The sequence below is a fragment of the Siphateles boraxobius genome, unplaced genomic scaffold, assembly GCF_051911475.1.
Source record: "Siphateles boraxobius isolate OS27281-9 unplaced genomic scaffold, OSU_SipBor_1 68, whole genome shotgun sequence".
NCBI classification, from domain to species: domain Eukaryota; kingdom Metazoa; phylum Chordata; class Actinopteri; order Cypriniformes; family Leuciscidae; genus Siphateles; species Siphateles boraxobius.
The window spans coordinates 738,970-752,221 of NW_027509195.1; the positions used below are offsets into that span (position 1 = coordinate 738,970).

A 13,252-nucleotide genomic window follows, 5' to 3' on the forward strand; every position below is an offset into this window, starting at 1 on the left:
CCAGATTACCTACTTTAATGGTACATTTCATGCACTAGAAAACATTTTAAGGCATTGTTCACTTTAAAACATCGCTTTCATCAGCTTTAAATTACCTGACAAATATTGTAATACACCACTGCAGTGTAGGCCTACTTATTTGAGAAATCTCAACATTTAGAATATTAAACAGTATTCCAATCCAACTGATATGTTCTTTAAAAAAAAAGAAATTTACTCTTTTGTCTAATGAGTTTTGGGTGGGAAATGTGTTTGCTGGAAGCAATCGGCCATGCTGAACAAGTGGCAAATATAGCATGCTCTTGGGAAAGAGTGGGAGAGACGAGAGAGAGAGCGCAGCACACACACACACACACACACACACACACACACACACACGGTAGCGCGCGAGACAGAGACACATCATTACAAAAGACGCATGCACAAGAAATAGACACATTGCATTTGTACACCTGTATAACTGTCTTAGCTTATGATAACCCACGCGAGGGAATATATCAGAGGATCTCTGCGTATACCGCTCAAATAGAGGCGTCACTGTTCACTCGTGATACTCTCTCTTCCTCGGCAGGCATATGTGTTTCGTATCGCCGTTTCTTCCAGTAAGCACCAATGCATGCATGCACCCGCCTCCCTGCGCTCTCAAATAGATGGTGCAAGTAAAGATGTCCAAATCTTCCGGAGACCCTCTGTCTGGTGTAGAAAGCGCTTCTCAGTCTCACTATTTCCAGGTAAGACTTTTGGGGGGATTTGTATATGTTCTAGTAAATGGTTAAATTTTGGCTACTTGTTGTTGAGCTGTCGTGCATTGAAGCCTTTATCGACAGAGCGCTACAGCTACACAATCTGCCCGTGTAATATAGCCTTTATCGCGCTTTTATCGCGCCAGTTGTTTTTCATGAGCGGAGGGGAGATGTTGATAAGATGTTTGATGCTCCTCCGCCATCCGCGAAACTCCCAATTCCCGTTTTTCCTCCGCCCTGAGATTTCACTCCGCAACCAAGGCCTCGTTCTTAAGGCCAGGCATCTATAGGCATAGTGTTTACAGTTCAAACACTTTTCTCTTTCAGTTTCTATACATATTGGTACGTATAAACGGCACTGAAATGGACAATCCTTACTAGTCATGTCATGGGTCTCACCTGTAGCCAACTTAGTCCCATGGTCACCTGTCAAGTCCCTGTTTCAAATGCAAGCTAGTTTGTGTTTTTGAACATTATGGTTTCTGGGTCTAAGTTGGTTATTAGTTAGTCCAAAACAGTCATTTTGGTATACAATCTTGAACCAGAAACAATACTGGTCATTCTGATGTCAAGCCTGTTTTGGGGGAAATGGTGTCTGATCAGTCAGCTATTAAACCAGCTTTTATTAATTAATGAACATCTTAGACTATTTTCCAAAACACAACTACCATCTTAACCTGGATTTTCCAATACAATTTCAAGGCAATTTTGCAACGTTTTGGCGAACTGGTGGCTATTTTGTCTGAATTCGTACGACTTCATTTGTACATTTGTGTTTACACCCTGTTACTTCTTGTTACATGTTTAGGAGTGGACCTTCATGCTTACTTACATGGTTGTTTTAATTCAATGACTGCGTATGAATTCATATAAAATCGCCACATCATAGCTACGTTTTCTAGTGTGATCGGGTTGGATTTACCAACAATTTTTTTTTTAAGAGATCGTAAAACTAATCCATATGAATTGAATGGTTTAGTAAAACAAATTCTGAAGAATTCAGCATCTGTTTTATGAAGTGCATACAAGGCATCTTGTGTCTGATGTTACCATAACCGGGTGACTGTTTGTGTTGATGTGATTGTCTCCTTATAGCTACCACGAAAGTTGCCAAAGCGCAAGGGTCGTTTTAAACGCTCAGATGGCAGCACCTCGTCTGACACCACCTCCAGCTTCATCAAACGACAGGTAAGTCTCTGCTTAATCAATCAGAGCATCCATATTCATACAGGTGCCAGCATATTGTTTCTGTCATTATCCATTCATGTGGGGTTGTTTGAGTGGTCAATGTACTGTATGTGCATCGCTGCTTCACAGAGGTTGTGTAGTGTGACCAGGGAAAGTGACTTAATAGAGGCTAAAATTTTGACAACATTTCTTATTTTTACAACATGTGAATCTATTTTACATCTAATGTATTTTACATATATAATATAAACATAGTACATTTATATTGTATAATGTATTATATAATTTGTTTTATAACATTATAATAAAATATATAATTTTAAATAACTTTTATATAATTTTATAATAAACAAATGGTTTCATGAGTCAACTTGCTTGGTTCTCAAGGAAATTGCACACACAGATTAGTGATAATGCTGAAATGTGTATTTCTCAACTCAAACTAGCAACAAAAACTAAATAATTGATAACACCTATAATGATCAATAAGCCATTGATGTCTGGATAAAAAACCATTAGGCTACAGTGATTCCGTCATTACAATTGGAAGCTATCAATTTTTTTAAAACATTTATTAGGCTTCAAAAAATATAACAACTTCCTGTCTAACAGGTAGGACATATACAGACATTGAATGAAGTTATCAAACAGTCTGTGCTGCATACATTTTAAATTATATATAGACTAATCCTTATTAAAGTTACAAAAGTTCTTTAGTCAAGAGCAGTGAGTGTTTTCTCTGTTCCCTTTGTTCTTTGATTAACGACCGAGATAATTAGTGGCTGCTGTGTACTGTCCCTTTAAGACCAGCCGCTGCTGACAGAGACGCGGATCTCACACGCGCATCATTCTATCACGAGTCACAACTCTTTACGTTCATCATAAGACTGCTCTTATGTTATGAAGATACTCGACAAAAAAAACATTTTGGCATAATTGTGTGTTATTGTTCATTCAAGCGCGAAAGAGAACTGGATTCTGGCGTGCTGTCTTGTGCGCACGCATGATACTGGCGTGCATCTTTCTGTGAGTCACAGTCAGAACATTCACAGACAGCGTGCTCTGTTTTTGTCTTGTCGCGCATAAATGGTTTAAAAGCATTTGCATGAATAAGAGCGGGATCATGTAACACTAGCCAAATGATGACAAAAATAAACAGATTCTGCGTTAATTGCGTTAATAGCCCTAATTTGTTTATGCTATTTCATATAAAATCGCTGCATTTTGCATCATATAATCGCATCGGCTTGACATCGCGATTGCGATATGATTAATCGTGCAGCACTATTTAAAACTAAATGCACTGTTCATTGAGATTGCCCCCTCCCGGAAAGGTGCAGCCTCGAGCCGTGATGGATAGCTCGAATGGAAGGAGGGTGGAGGTTCAGGTGGTGGACGAGGGACCAGCGAGGCGCTGAAAAGCCATAGGGTGGCAGATGGGAGGATCAGGGTGGAGCAGATGGCAAAAGGAGATATGTAGGAGCTGATGGGAAGAACCATGGAGGAGTTGATGGTGGGAGAAGCCATGAAGATGGTGGAAGGGCCCATGGATGGCTGATGAGATCCCAGAGCGACCCAGGAGACAGCCATGATGGAGGCGGCCCACAGCGGCAGTGATGGAGGGAGGACCCAGGGTGGTCCACAGCTCCAGTGATGGAGGGGTGAGCCAGACAGACTGAGGTGACGCAGGGAGATGGTAAGGCCCAGGCGACGTCCGGATGGGCCGAGAGGCCTGGTGACATCGACGGACTGGGAGACCAAGGCGGAGTCCTGGCGGCGGTGGCCGAGGTGGAACCAAGGGGCCGAAAGACTGAGGCGACGCCGGTGTGATTGAGGACTCCAGTGAAGCCTGAGGGGTAGAGGAGCCCGACGGGGCCGTAGCGGGGAGGGGTGGAGCACAACAGACAGCTCAGAAGACCGTAGCGATGATGGTGCGTTAACTGACCAGGAAGGAGCCAGTGGGACAAGGGAGCCCGGTGATGACAAAGGGACGACGGTCCCAGGTGGAGCCAATGGGGAAAGCTGCCAGGGCGGAGCTGATTGGTTGACGCACCGAGGCAAAGCTCGGGACTCCTCATTGGCAGTGCTGGGAAAAGAAGATCCGTCGACCAATAGGGCGGAGTTGATGTACCCAGCCAGCGTCCAGCATGAGCACAAATAAGAACATAAAACACAGTGATAATGAGACGCTGACTAACAGCTGTGATGATTAATGAGTGTCCATGGAAACTGATGACTGGCGGGAAACTAGGAACAAAGGAAACGGGTAACTAACGAAAACAAACTAAATGTCCATGAGAGTAAAACTAAACACACTGTTCGTGACAGTGTATGCTGTATTTGTATTTGTGGTGTATTTCATCTTTAATGAAAGGTTATAAAAGGTTTTGCCAGGTCACATTATTTTAAAACTGTTAAATTTCCCTATTCAGTCAAACTATTACAAACTATTGCTATTTGCTTCAATAGATATTTAGAAAGAGTCTTTGTAAAAATATCTGGTTACACTTTAAATTTTAAGGTGTCCTTGGTACAGTGTAATTATACATTTTAGTACTGAGTAATAATGTAAAGTAATGTACTTACTATGGTTAGGAGGATTATGTTAATTTTTCTTTTAAAAAAATGAAAGGTTAGTTGAATGTAATTATGTATAATTTACTGGTAATAAGTACATGTAACGTGTAACAAGGACACTTGCATTTGAATTTCCGGATATGTCCTTGAATTCCCTTTTGATCTATTCAGTTTGACATGTCTAAACAGCTTGTGTAGTGTGTTATTAACAGCTGATTATAGCCATAGGTTTCACCACCGTGGCCACTAGATGGAGGCAGTTCCATTACTCTACTGCAACTCTTCATGTATTATTTAAGAGAATCTTTTGAAAACACCAAAAGGAAAAATAGGTTATGACAAGCGCACTGAATTTCTCCATGGCACACTTCAACATCTATGTCAGCCTCGTTACATCAATTAATTTCCTCTGTAATGAGTGACCCAAATTCTTCGGTTTGTTCTGCTCACACCATATAAGCTCATTTGTCTTTATATTCAGCCAATCAAGAGTGACACCCTTAGATACCTACTCCAAATTCTTCTGTTCAGAAGTTTACAGACAAGGTTTAAATGGCATTAATGGGGACATTGACTATTCGGGCATCCATCTGCCATGCAGCAGAGAGTTTATGTGTGTGTGGAAGAAGAAGTGGCATATTGAGCGGGTTGTTAATTTTCATGACCAGGAGGTCGTGGCAGTTTCAATTTTCTCTCAAATTATCACAGTTCTTAAAATAGTAAAAATAGTAAAATATTAATGAAGCTCATTTGGAGTGGAGCCTTCTGGTGAATGTTAAATCCTCATGCTCTTTCTTTGTTCATAAAACTTGTGCCGTGATGCCGTACCTGAAAAAAGCATCTGTGACGTACATCATTGAATCCTTACGTGCTTGAATCCTTAAATGAACCGTCTCTTATATGTGGACTCGTGGCAGCTTCTAGGGGTGTTAAAGACGTGGATGCTTTACTTAAAGGCATAGTTGACCCAAATATGAAATTCTATCATCATTTACTCTCCCTCAAGTTGTTCCAAACCAGTGTGAATTTTATTTCTTCTGTTAAACACAAAAGAAGATATTTCGAAGAATGTCAGTAACCAAAAGAGTTGATGGGACTTCCATAGTATTTTTATTTTTTTTCATTCATACTATGAAAGTCAGTAGGGCCATCAACTGTTTGGTTACCAACATTCTTCAAAATATCTTCTTTTGTGTTTCAAAGAAGATTCATATAGGTTTGAAACAAATCTTTTCTTTGACTCGGGTGGGGTTGTCTTGCTGGATTGTGACTCATCTCTGCAGGAGAAACAGTGGCATTTACCTGCTGCTGTTGAGAGGATCTATTTCAAGACCCAAAACCATCCTATCTGCTTTCTTATTGTATGGAAACGTACCCTACATGAACCGTCGCTTATATGTGGACTCGTGGATGCTTCTAGGGGTGTTCATTTTTGCATGGAAATTAATATTGATTAAAAGCGTATATAGCCTTAAAAGATCTCCAGGTATAAGCCTTACAATATACAACAGTGTCTCATTCTCTCTGGTTTCCTTGCGTTTGATCATTTCTGTGCATTGTATCATTCCTTCTCTGCTCGCTTCATCCACTCTGAGAAAACATATATGAGTCTTGGAGCAGCAGACCTAAAGATGAAGAATATTTACAAGATTCTAGCTACATCTTACCTCTAGCATTAGCTATGGTTTTATGTATTATTTTGGACATATACCATGATAGTAAAAACATTATTTGCAAAAGTGATGCTACTCATTTTTCAACTGCAGTATACATCAAAGTACCATAGTATTACCATCTGATACCATTACTGTACCACCACTGTAGCTACTTTTCTGTGAAAGAGGACCCTTGATTTAAAAGCTTACATAACATGCATCCTTCAGCCCCTCCCACTCCAGAGCACTTCAGGACACTCGGGTAAGAGAAGGCATTGAGTGCAATGCTGTGTAGTGATTATCTTTCTGACACCTTGCTAAACACACATTGCATAACAAACTCTCAAACACTCTCAGGTAGCCCAAATTGGACACAGTGTGGAATTTTTTTTGTGGTGCAGGTAAATACAGATAATAGACACGTGCCATTATATTTCTGCTGTTCTGTTTTATGTGTGAATTCAAAATATGAACTAGGTGTAGATCTGATTACTTGGAACAATAATAGCACACTTCTCCAATACTACCTTCACAATTTGACAGCCCCAGAGCCCGCTCTATTGCACTGCATATCGTTTGGGGTCTTTACTTGCCTGTTGTGGACACTGTTCAATTCATCATTGATGAATTGATGAAAATAATACACAAAGCTTGTGTATTATTTTCATCAATTCATCAATGTCTCAGGTCTGTATCTCCTAACAGTTGCAATTTAGTTCACTTAATATATTGTATAATAATATATAACTTTAAATGTAGTATTGAACAACACCTATAGTTAAAATTATAATCAAGTATTTAACACGTGCTTTATGTTAGAAAACACATTAATATAGTATACTCCTTCAAAGCACGACATAAGATTATTAGTGATATAAAATGTACTTGATGCTTGACCATGGCTTTATTCAGAATAGATGGATGAGTCTAGTAGACTGGACAGATACACAAACACACATGAGAGAAGGTTGATGATGTGATGTCATTAGCATGAATGAGGGGGCGGGATCTGTGATGTCATGATCTGTGATGTCACGATGGTAATGAAGGTCAGAGAAACAGATTGCGAGTACGTACAGCAGAGCAGCCTGTGTGTGTGAGCTGCTGATGGAAAGACATTAATATATATATAGACAGTATGTGTAACATCTACCAGTCAACGTAAACCTTTCTGTTTTTTTTTTGTTTTGTTTTTTTGATCTTGTTGAATCATCAAATCAGGTGATCTGGTATTCCGTGTTTGAAGAACATACTCATCAATTACTATTAATTGCTGTCTGACTATTCACTGTTAATTTAATAATGTGAAAGTGGATTTCTGGATAATGTTGAGCAGTGTTCCTTGTTTAAGTGTGCTTGTTGTAATTTTTACTTTCTGTGTTCTGATATGAAAGGAACATACAATATTGTTTCCATATTAAAGACTTCATGTTTTAAACAGGAGTAGGATGTTTCTATTTGTTTCCAATTTGACTAGAACAAAGTATATATTTCTCTTTTAGGATCCTTTATCCAGGGCAAAAGAGGGTCTAAAAGTAACATTTTGCCATTTTGAGAAAATTCACATTTGTTGCCATTAATATTGATTATCAGCCATGAAAGTGTATTTTGTATTAATTTTTCAAATATATATGACGATTATATTATTTTACTACAGAGGTGGACAAAGTACACAAATCAAGTAATTGAGTAAAAGTACAGATATCTATTAGGTTCCATTTTGATTACAAAGACCTGCAACTGACATATAAGGCCTTAATGGTTTTCTATTGTGCCACAATCAATCACATTCTTTAAGGTTGCAAAACTTTTGATAATGTCTTTGAAATCTAAGTCCACTAAAGGAGAGAGAGCGTTTTCACACTTGGCTCCTAGTCAGCACTATTCAACAAGAAAGATTATGTTTGAAGATTATGAAAATGTTTTATTGTATTACCAAAACTTGTCATACTGATAGCTACCCTACTGATAATTTCTGATAATTCAAGTGTGCAAGTGAAAATAACAAAACATCCTATATAGTACCAAGAAATGAAGAAAAACTAAATGTGTGTTGATATATAAACATACAATATAAAACAGACGTCACATAGGGCAAAATGTGTTAAGATTTTAAAAAGAACACTATGCAAACAAAGTTTTAGGCTATATAATTTGATACTGCAATGGCTTCGGGAAGATGCATGAGCATTAATTAGCGTTTTTTTTTTTTTACTTTAGAGCCACAGCATTACATACAATACAGTATGGCATTGGGTTTTAACATGTTAGTCCATCTTGTTCCCACAGGATAGAACCCTGACAGTCTGGTCAGTCTTGTCTCTGTTCAATATTTCTTTGTTTTTCTTGTGCCTGAGCACATGGCTTTGTCTTTGTTTGTGTTGGCCATTTGCTCCTCTTGTCCCGCCTCCTGGTTTCCCTGTTACCATGCACCCATGTTTAATCCACGTCTAGTCCTCTTTCACTAATTGTGCTCACCTGATCCGCATGTGCTCTGGTCCCTTTATATTGTGCCTCTTTCCCTCATGTCTTTGCTAGTTCGTTTTATGCGTTATCTGCATTCATTGTGTGCATGCATTCTTGCTTCTTGTCAGTCGGTGCTAGATTTAGTTTCTCTGTCAGGTCTAGCTTTGTGTTTGTTTTGATTTTTATCCAGTTTTTTTCTCTGTTCCTGATTGTTAGTAGTGATGGCAAAATGAGGCTTCCTGAACCACCGAGACCTCGCAGCCCATTGCTTCACCCAACAGCATTGCTCACTAGTGACACCTAGATACTGTGCAAAGAAGTAGCAGACAAATTAATTAATTCTGAACTAATGACCTGAGCAGACTTATGATGTCCATATACCCCCGCATCCCCCCCCCACCCCACCCCCGATTCTGTTTCAATTATTTATTTATTTATTTTCTTCTCACTGTTAATGTCTGTAATCTTTCATTTGCAACAATAAAAAGACCTGAGCAGACATTTGTCCATTGCCTGGGTATAAAATAAAATATGTATCTTTCTCTGTCTGAATTTACTAGTGCAGTTCACACACACAGTTAATTAATTATTCATAAATTGTTTGGATGGTGACAGTATGAACAACAAAAGTGACACTGTGTTGAGTGCAGTGCTTATGATGGAGGGAGTGTAATAAAGTAAACTGCAACAGAATAGTCTGGGGTGGAAAAAAGTTAAGAATTGTTTCTGGGGGGTTTTGTGCAGTGAACTGTTACTATTTTTAGTGCAGTGTTTTGCTTATGGGACTGGGGATATAGAGGAGCAAACTGCAATACTGCAGTTTGGGGTGGGTGAAGGAAGGATTACAATAGATTTTTATTGAGAAACAGAATTTTTTCAAGTGTGTTGGGGTTTAGACGGTTCCTCTTTTTGGATAAAACTTCTCCAGCCTTGGAAAAGATCCTTTCACAAGGAACAGAGGATGCAGAGGAACATAAAAATACCAGCTGGTATAAATGAAGATACTGATGCTTCTGTTGAGCCTAGACGGGTCGAACCCCCTTTATCCGGAAGCGACACTCAGACCAAACCGATGACGTATCCACACAGACCAAGGCCGCGTTTGTCATTAGTCACGTGATTTTCACGTTAACAACACAAGCCTCAAATCGCGGCTTCATCTGGCACACGCATTTTTTCTCGACACAAGCTCCGAAACCTCGCTTCAAATGTCACATCACTAATTGAAAGTCTAGTCAAGTTCTAGTCTTTATCTTGATCTAGTTCTTCCAATCTTTATTTTTGGTTTCTCGCTTGTTTTTGTATTTGATTATTAACTAATCTTTTATATCTTTTCTTTTTAGTTCCCTACAAGGTTGCTGTCTTGTTTTATTTCTTTTTGCAAGTTTCAGTTATTTATATCTATTTATATCTTTTGTTTATACATTTTTCTAGATTCTGTTATTACAGTATTTTGTTTCTTTATTTTTTTCTAGTCTCATTATCAGTTTTATTTTGCTTTTATTACTTCTTGTCTTGGCACCAAAATGGCTAGCAGCGGCACTGTTTACATTTACAATACATCTTAAAGTTCAGCCTTAGTAACTAACTATTCGCGCCATCAGTTGCTCCAAGTATCCCCGTTCTTGGCTCATTTTGTGTCAGACTTGTGAATTCAGTGAATTGTAAACTGGAGACTCGCTCTGACAGATCATTATAAACCAGTGAGTTGTTGACTCAAAAAACAGATGCAATCGGATCGGTCCAATTCACGAATAAATCGTTCTGTGTGTTCGGACACCACTATCGTGTCTCTGAGCGGGTGACGGTTTCTTAAGTTCAAAATAAAGAGGAACAACGTCTTTTTATGAAATGTAGCAGAGTAAAAATGACAATATTATGCTTTTGAATCTAGTAAAGTAAAAGTACAAATAATTTGTTTGCCATAACAATGTATGTTTGCCATATAATTTGCCACTGTTTGACTATTTGTTTTGTCTTCTCTTGGTGAAATGACACCTGTCACAAAGAACTGATGTAGTTTTATTTTTGCACAGTGTCTTTACTTGTTTGGAAGTTACAGTAAAAGTATGGCAATGACATAATATCATTTGAATATCATTTGAATCATCTTCAATTGTGTAGCAATTTATAAAACAAAAGTTACCAGCTAACTAGCCAACACGGTTTATTTTCTCTCCGGAACCAAAGCTTGGGTAGTGTAAAGTTTGGACTAAGCCTGTATCTTAACATGTATCTGAGTTCTGCTGACCAATAACCAGAAAGAAATAGGTCAAATTTAGACTGAAGAACCATCTTTATATCAGACAGACACAAAGACTTAGGCCTACAGCATCTCCTGAACACAAACACACACTCATATAAATTCTTCCTCCTGCTCACTTTTGAGAGAAAATCCTGATGATGATGGCGTGTTTATACAATGAGAAGGAAAGCTCAGATATTATTGCAGGGTGTGTAGCACTGAGAGCAGTGGTGAAATCCATCGCATTAATAATGGATGTAAAATGGCCGCTCTGACAGTTCACAAACGGCCATAACATCATTAAGGATCACTTAGCAGGAGCACTTTTCCCGCTTGTGCCCCGCACAGGCCATAAACACAGGGATGGTAATGTGTAGATATATGGGTGCTTCATTCCTGTGTCTGCCTTCTCTTCTCGTTAGTGAACAAAGAGTTTGTCCCATGCATTTTTCTATTGCCCTACATGTTTGCGGTCCCCAAGAACTCCATAGCCCTTTGTCAGCTTGTTTTTGTTGCTGGAACATTACCTGAATACAATAGACTTTGGTGTGCTATTACTTTTTTAAAGCATTAGAGACATAAATTCCATGTCGTTTTGTTGTGAGAAGAGCTAGAGACGTAAACTATTATCCAACACACAATTAACTTAGCATGAAAGAAGTATCTCGTCCCACACCAAACTTCTCAATTGTATCCAATATTTTGGTTGGGAATAAAATTGATATTCATTGTAGTATATTTAATTAAGATTTCAATTCACATTTATTTGTATAGCGCTTTTCACAATCCATTTAGTATCGAAGCAGATTTACAGAAAACATACTGTTCTAAGTTAATACAAATCATGCATTTAGCTAACATCATGTATTCATTTAGGCAGAAAAAAAGGGCACATTAAAGCTGTAAAGTTGTGATAATAATGCTTATAGGCTAATATATAGAAAATTTGGCAGCTGTGTATTTTGATTCAGAGTTGGCGTCATCAATTGTTTATATATTTAACACTGTCAACTTGGATAATTTAAAGATTTCATCTGTAAGTGATGAAATGTATAACTAAGGATCATCAGCATCACAGTGAAATCTAATTCAATGTTTTCTAATAATATTGCCAAGGGGCAGCATGTATATGAAAAATAGCAGGGAGCCTAACACAGACCCTTGCGGCACTCCATAATTTACTGACATTAACTTGGATAATTCCCTGTTTAAATAAACAAAATGGTAACGGTCAGATAGCAGGTAGGTACTATCTTAACTACCCTAATTCTTCTCCCTGAATAGTGGTGTAATTTTGTAGTAGATCTAAGAGTATTTTATGATCTACTGTATAGTGTCGAACGCAGCACTAAGATCAAGTAAAACTACTGATACAGCCTTGGCCAGAAGCAGGAAGTAAATTATTTGTAATTAAAACGAGCACAGTTTCTGTGCTATGATGGGGCCTGTAAAAAAATAAATATATATATATATATTGTAAGGATTAGCACAATTGAGTGGACAACTTTTTCTAGTATTTTAGACATAAATGGAAGAAAATGGGTCTGTAATTTCACAATTCATGTGGACCTAGTTGTGGTTTCTTAATGAGAGGCTTAATAACTGCCAGCTTGAAGGGTCTTGGGACATGACCTAGAGAGAGAGAGAGAGAGAGTTAATAATATTGAGAGGAGGCTCTTCTGCTACAGGTAACAACTCTTTCAGTAATTTAGTGCGTATTGGATCTAATAAACATGTTGTTGGTTTAGATGCAAATGATTTATCTCTTCCTGTCCTATAGTTGTAAAGCACTGCAATTGTTCTTGAGGGTTGATAATTGAGGCTGAATCATAAAATGATGTCAAAGGTTTACAGTTGTATTCCTGATGCTTTTGATTTTTTCAGTGAAGAAATTCATAAAGTCATTATTACTAAACTGTGTTGGAATATTCAGTTTAGGTGACGTCTGTTTATTTGTTAATCTAGCCACTGTATTAAATAAAAACCTTGCATTGTATTGGTCTTCAATCTTTTTTTTGGTGGAGATGCTCGGCCCTGGTGGTTTTTAGAGACTTTTTACAGCAGGTTATTTGTGAATCTATCTTTAGTGGTTTGGATAATTTTTATACCTGGTCGATAACAGCGAGTGATATGGCAAATATCAGCAGTATGCATGTAGTAATTAGTGACATCATCACTTTGCGGTAGAATCTATATCAGTGAGATCAGTTCCTTGCAATATAACAATATTACAATATTATATTACAAAAAAAATATTTTTAATCATTATTTTCAGTCCGCAAAACCATAATATTTATCCTTGTCCCACAAGTTGCGTTTTACCGCATAATTTTCCGCCGTTACAAAATTGTAACATTCCAAACATTTTCAAATTCCAC

At 38.0% G+C, this 13,252-nt stretch overlaps 1 protein-coding gene and 1 long non-coding RNA gene across 5 annotated transcripts in view; one reads left to right on the forward strand and one right to left on the reverse strand.

The window, feature by feature from the left end:
- The first annotated feature begins 314 nt into the window (after positions 1-314).
- The window catches only part of cacnb3a (calcium channel, voltage-dependent, beta 3a), a 45,851-nt gene continuing 32,913 nt past the window's right edge, over positions 315-13,252 (forward strand). For all 4 annotated transcript variants that reach the window (XR_013196932.1, XM_077213986.1, XM_077213983.1 and 1 more), the window contains exons 1-2: positions 315-731; positions 1,839-1,931. Coding sequence is in view for 3 of the 4 variants with exons in the window: in XM_077213986.1 (XP_077070101.1) it covers positions 651-731; positions 1,839-1,931 (174 nt within the window). In the remaining variant the exon portion in view is untranslated. The remainder of the gene's footprint in view (positions 732-1,838; positions 1,932-13,252) is intronic.
- On the reverse strand, positions 8,780-10,143 carry LOC143722596 (uncharacterized). Its single transcript, XR_013196939.1, has 3 exons — positions 10,054-10,143; positions 9,845-10,003; positions 8,780-8,828 (listed from the first exon to the last, which is right to left on the reverse strand). It is a non-coding gene; the product is annotated as an uncharacterized LOC143722596 (long non-coding RNA).